Source organism: Erigeron canadensis, chromosome 7 (assembly GCF_010389155.1).
Source record: "Erigeron canadensis isolate Cc75 chromosome 7, C_canadensis_v1, whole genome shotgun sequence".
Taxonomy (NCBI): Eukaryota; Viridiplantae; Streptophyta; class Magnoliopsida; order Asterales; family Asteraceae; genus Erigeron; species Erigeron canadensis.
The window spans coordinates 7480924-7487662 of NC_057767.1; the positions used below are offsets into that span (position 1 = coordinate 7480924).

Below are 6739 nucleotides of genomic sequence, written 5' to 3' on the forward strand. Positions count from 1 at the left end.
TCCCGCAGTACTACGACTCATGGGACGATGTGCCTAAGTCTATGAGGGACAATATCTTGGAGGAAATACAGGTTAGAATATGTTTCTTTTTATATTTTTTTACTTAATATGTTTTACAATGATAACCCCGAAAATGCTAACTTGTATTTTTAAACAATGTAGCGCTGGTTTGCGATGGACCAGTACTTAGAGCTTGATGAGGACGACCCCACCCGGAAGGCAGCAAAACTGGCTTTCCGTGCTGATGCAGCTAGCATATATAGGCAGAGAAAGTCAAAATTCAAATCTCAGCATTTTACAGCACGGGGGGGTGTAGGCGCAGCAGATACCCTGCAGACAGCACCGCCAGCTGGTATGGACCCGGAAGAGTGGGGAAAACTATTGCGTTTCTATACAAGGGATGACCGGGTCAAGCGGGCCGAGACAAACAAGACAAACCGGTCCAAATAGGCGGTGGGGACTCAGGGTCGGCGATCTATTTCTCTTACCCACGATCGGGCGTTGGTACGTTTGGTTTTAACAAAAGTATACAATTCTTGTGTTTTTTTAATGCTAATTATTTGACTTGTTTGCAGGCCAAGCACCATAACGAAAAGAAGGAGGGGCCACCGCCCACGTGGGAGTCGACTTGGGCGACAACCCACAGACTACAACCTCCGGAAGTTGCGGTATATACATAACTTTAAGTTAAATTACTTTTAATTACTGCTCCATTTATTAAACTTACCTTACTATTTATATGCAGTCCCGTCTGGAAGCTGCGCAGGAGAGACATTCACAGGATCCTGCACCGACACCTCCAACCCAGTTGTTCCCGGAAGCGTTTGGATCGCGATCGGGACATCAGCGCGGACTAGGGAGGATTCTCAGGGGTTTCGGATCCCATGATTTCCCTGTTGAGTTGCCGCAACCACATTATGGACCTCCGGAAGGATCCTCCTCCGGCCCCTCTGGATCCCAACCTTCCGGCTACCATGTTGACTTGAACCAGCCTGGTGATGAGTATTTCGACCCCCGCCAGTTATGGGGTGGGACATCGGCGCATTATGGACCTCCATCAGGGGAATTTGGTAGCTTGTCGGATATGAGTGGATTTTTTAGTGGGACAGGCTCTGTATCCGGACCAGGTGTGGGTGATGATAATGCCGGTGAGGACGACGACGATTCCGGTGATTAGACTTTTTTTATTTGTACGAAGTATGGACATTTTTATAAATACAGTTTGTTATTTACATTTTTATTATTTGTGTTTGATATGGACATTTTTATTATTTGTGTACTGTTTGTTTATAATGATGGTGGACTATCCGGTTTGCAAAAATATAACACCCCAAATTTCGTAGTATTATTATATTATTAAAAGTAATATAGCAAGTAAAAAGATGATAAAGTTACGAAGTAACACCCCAAGTTTTCTTTAATAAAAAAAAAAGGAAACAAAAAAACGGGCATAACAAAAAACAAAAAACTTTATTACAATCCTAATCAGATGAGTCCACTGTTCCCATATAGATGGGAGGAGGTTTTGTTGCATCTATATATCTATTGTAGGCTAACTGGCGGTGTCGGTACAAATCTTTCCATTTGGTCACGGGAGGCCTTACACAATTGTGTATCCAATATGCGATCTCCGGGGCCATCGGGTAGTCACCTTCCAACTGCACCATGATATAGTGACCGTGACCATGTACTAATGCTATTGATATGGGCTCTCTCCTAGGCATCTCATCAGGACCATAGGTAAATGGGAACGAAGTCCAACTGGCGGCAGTAGATAAACAGTGAATTACTATACCCATCCTGTTGGACAACAACATGGCCCCCATAGTCATGTGCATCCAGTAGCCAGTTGGTCTAAACACCCCTACATAAGACCTTGATAACCCCTCAAAAAACCTCGCTTCAACCTGTCCCCATCTTGTTAGTTCATCGTAGAATTGTTTGTTGTTTTCATACTCGGCCAACATATGTAGTCAGATCCACTCGTAACCTTCGTTTTCATCGTACCCCAATGCAACAGCAAGTGCCCGGAATCCACAGTTGCCATCACCACTGACATTAATAATCCCCTTGACGTATGGTCTAAATACATTCGGTATGTCATCAAGGTAACCCTTTATACCCGTCGTCTGCAGTGGGCGAGTGTTAGGTGGTGGTACTGGTAGAGCAGCCAATTGCTGCTCAGCTGATATGGGAGATATTGGTGATGGTGCTGGTGCTGGTGGCATCAGAGGTGATGGTGCTGGTGGCATCGAAGGTTGTGTGGGCGTAGTGAAAAAATCAAAGTACGATGATGGTGCAGCTGGCATCGGAGTGCTAGGACCTGCAGGAAAATAAGTATCGGCACTGAATAACTGATCCACTACGCCTGTTGGTGCTGTTGGTGGCACAGGATAGTACGCGGGTTCGGCTGCGACGAACAACTGATCTAAGAATGAGGTTTCGGTTGTAGGCTCATTACTCGGCCCTGCTGCTGAAAATTGTGACGATCGGATCAACTCATCAATATATCCACGGGTGTCCTCCCGTAATTCGGTGTCAGGCTCCGCGAAACGTGACTGCGTGGGCACATGGTCACTGTGTCTCGCCGTCTGAAAGTCTCTGTAGCATGAGCCTGAGTCTGGTGCGGTATCCGGATACTTAGGTGTTGTCACGTGCACGGACCTCGACTTTTTCATCTTTGGTGGTGGTGGCATCGGAGGTGATACGTTCAAGTCTGGCATCTGCAATGAATGAATGAATAATTAAGTTAGATGTATACCCGTATAGTATTTAACAATTAATAATTTGCTAGACTATAATAATATACCTTTTTCTTTGACCCAACAGGTCTACCACGTGTTTTCTTTTGGACCTCCAGATCCTTGATTTTGGACCGACCCGGATAGATGAGGTCCTTTATTTTTGACATCAAGCTTTTCCTTTGTTTTGTGGGTTGTCGTTCCAAGGCAGTAGTAACCTCGCCACAAAAGTCCTCAACAGGCTCGTCATCATCCGAGTCTTTCTTCACATTTCCAGGCAGGCAGGTGGACGGGTTTATATCGAGCCTGCACCAACATGCATCTATCTCATATTCTTGAACACGCCTTCCTGCAGGAATAAAAATATTACATTAAGTATTTTTAAGTAAAATGGACCATTTGTATTTGAATGAACTGTGGAACGGAGTTAACACATTCAACGATTCTGTGGAACGTAAGCCGCTTTTGATGCATAACTGACTTCAACAAAGAATGCTCGCTCTCAACCCTGTTGGTAGTGTAGTTACGATAGTTGCGGTGTTGGTCGACCCAACATGACACAAATAACTCCTTGTACGAGGCAAGCCACTGTATTTGTAGATACTTATAAAGATCTGCAGGAAAATAAAAAGTGCTTTAGCTACATGGTTACATCGTAAGCGTTATCATAAAAACAGTATGGGGACGGGATGTATATACTTGGTTTATCTGCCAAGAATACTTTTAGCCGCTGCTCATTCTCTGCGTATTCTTTAACCGTGATTGAGTTTACGAGTTTATCCCACCGGTGTCTAAACGAACCATAATCTTTTTTGACCCAAACGATGGGTTGGCATGTAACTCAATATTCCTCCAAATGTGTATTCTACACAGTATCAGCTTCGTTTCCGGCATCACATCCTTAACCGCTTTCATGAGGGCCAGATCCCGATCAGTGAGTGTCACACGCACGACGAACCCTTCTTCGAGCGTCGACCTCAAGCACTGTAACACCCATGTGTATGCCGCATGTTGCTCATTTTCAATAAGTGTGTGCGCAATGCTGAATGTCTTGCCAGTTGGAGTGACACCCACAATCTCAACAAGCGGCATGTTGTAAACGTTGGTTTTATACGTGGCGTCTATTTGAATGATCCAAGGAAATGCACGCCATATGTCAAGTGATGTAGGATGTACGAAAAAGAGATTGGTCAAACATCCGGTTTTGCTATCCGTCGTGTACTGATACGTGTACTGATGGTCAGATAGTAATTGGAGCACAATCTGCAACGGGTAAACAACCAAAGTATAAGGAAGTCGTATTTTTTAAAAAAATAAACATATAGTTATACGATCCACATGCAGGTATGTTTCTTATTTCACCTGCATTCGAGTTTCCCCTCGTTGTTGGGCGTGCTTTAGCCGGTGTTGCCGCAGGTAGTTAGAAATGTCTTGTGAACGGGTCAAGATGCCGGGAAATGCATCCTTCAATTGGTCCCTTATGCTATTTGGCCCAAAACCTAGCAACGCCTTTTCGTCCACAAATTCTTTTTGAACATCGGTTAGTCGTCTTGCGTACGCAATACCTTCCAAATTACGAGCTGATGGATGGTTATGTCGGTGATCTATAACTTCAACCCACCAACTATGGTCCTTTGTCAGACGGCCTACCAATTTGAATGGACAGTCAATTTTGGTACTCCCTTTGGGTGCCCCGGTTGACCGCTTATCTTTTTTTCCACCACGGTTGCAAATAAGGACCACCTTTTTAACTTCTCCGCCTTTTGTGGCATTTGATCTTCGTGTTACTAACACATAACCAAACTCCTTTGCCGTTCTTTCAGCCCAGTCTACCAAATCTATGTGTGTGTCAAACACCTGAAATATTTTATACACTTTTTTTTAATACACTTTTTATACACTTTTAATTTTACTTTTTTATAATTAGATTTTATATGCACTTTTTTATAATACATTTTTTTTAACACACTATTTTATATACTTTTTTATAATCCACTTTCTTTTACACTTTTTTATAATACACTTTTTTATGCACTTTTTTTTTTAACAATTTTTCAATAACTTTTGTTAATCTACATTTTTACGTACATTTTTTAATATGTTTTTATAAACAATTTTTTATCCGTAGTTTTAATAATTAGTTTTCTTACATACTTTTATAGCAACAAATCTAATGAATAATAACAAAATACAATTACTCACAAAATAACAATACAAAAAATGAAAAGGTTGGATTATATACATACCTCCTTGGTATAAAAAACATCGTGATCGTAATCAAATTCAGCACGGACATCTGGGGATTCAAATTCGTCATCGGGCTCTTCATACACAAACTCGTCATTTACACCTTCCGGCGCATTTGGATTTAAGAAAATTTCCTCCAAGCAATCCATCTAAAATAATAAAAACACTTAACAGTAATAAATGAAAATGAAAACGATTGTAGTGAAAAAGATTGTACACAAACGATTGTAGTGAAAATGAAAATGAAAACACTTAAGATTATAGGGGCAGAAACATTTGTAGTGAAACTAACACATAACAAGAATATGAAAACGATCGAACATTTAAAGGGTGATTCGTCAAGGGGAAACAGAGGGGCAGTTATGTACGATTCCTAAAGGGGTGGTAGGTTCGAATCGTACATAACATTTGTCGTATGCTGTCGCCCGTTGTCGTATCCTACTACCCCTTTAGGAGCGACAGTCGCTCCAAAAGGGGTGGTCGGATTACATAAGGGGTGGTCGGCCTACACGCCCCCTTTTAAAATCCATATGGCTATCCATATGGCATTGCCAAGGTCTTCTTACTATCCGTAGGCAGTAGGCCCCTACGGTTCACAGGCTTGTCAACATGGCATTTTCGAGTAAGGTTGTGTAGCTCCTAGCATATATTCATCTTTTCAATATGTTTATCAGTCTATGACTAGGTGAAATATCCGACATAATATACTATATTTGTGAAACATATATACGACATATATCTAATCATGTCATCATTACAAATATGGTTAATATAACGGGAAGGTGAAATATATGCGAAGTAGATTATTTGCTTTGCCTCTTGAGATGAAGTCCACATTCAATTCATAGCATGAAATTGTTTGGACTTATTTATGTTGTCGATGGGTGATGGTGTACCCACCGTCACCCAGGATAAAGCCTCACCCTAGGTAGGCTAAAAAGATCACCCAGGGTATCACATAGCCTGGGGAAAAGAAGATAAACATGAAAAGATACGATCATATCACTTCCTTAGATAAAGGAGATCGTTACCAAAGATACAAAACGCGTGAGAGACTTATTCTCCACGAAAAAGCAGCTATAAAAGGGGGAAAACCCTTCATTATCATTATGCCTACTACGGCCAAAACCCAAAAACACATACAAGATCCACGGGCAAAACCCTAAGAGATCTAAAACACATCTAAACCGGCGTACAAAAGGTTCTCACACCTTACCAGCAGGGAATCGCCGTCCAACCCATCAAACACCTCTAAATCCTTTAACCTAATCCATTGTACAAACAATTGGCGCCATCCTCGGGACAATCGCTACTCATCACCACAACCTTCATCAAAAATAAAAAAAGGTTCAAATCTGGAAATTTTACACCAAAAAAGGTTAAAATCCGGAAACTTTTTCTCACAAAAACGGTCAGATTCCCTGATTTAACGCTCAGATCCAAATAATGTATGCCGGCAAAGATCCTAATAAAGCAAGCATGAAACGAAAAGATCCAGAAGACTCGCAAATCCAGTCAAGAGATTTATGTTTTCCAGCTTTGGGAGACAAAAAAGCCTGCAAAGATCCGTTAATAATACAAGCACAAATATTCGATATCTCAGTACGAAGAGTATATATCGATAATGGAAGCGAATGCGACATGATTTATGAACATTGCTTCCTGCAATTACCAGAAGCAATAAAGGCAAGAATGACAAACCCTATAGGCCCACTCACAGGATTCGCTGGAAACCGCGTATGGCCCCTAGG

The 6739-nt window shown here is 41.7% G+C and overlaps 1 protein-coding gene across 1 annotated transcript; it reads right to left on the reverse strand.

Moving 5' to 3' along the window:
• Positions 1–3509: 3509 nt before the first annotated feature.
• LOC122608888 (protein FAR1-RELATED SEQUENCE 5-like) lies at positions 3510–6283 on the reverse strand. The gene is made up of 4 exons (XM_043781961.1): positions 6272–6283; positions 4988–5137; positions 4104–4598; positions 3510–4004 (listed from the first exon to the last, which is right to left on the reverse strand). Exons 1-4 carry the CDS (start codon positions 6281–6283, stop codon positions 3510–3512), a joined length of 1152 nt encoding a protein of 383 aa, XP_043637896.1.
• Positions 6284–6739: the final 456 nt, after the last annotated feature.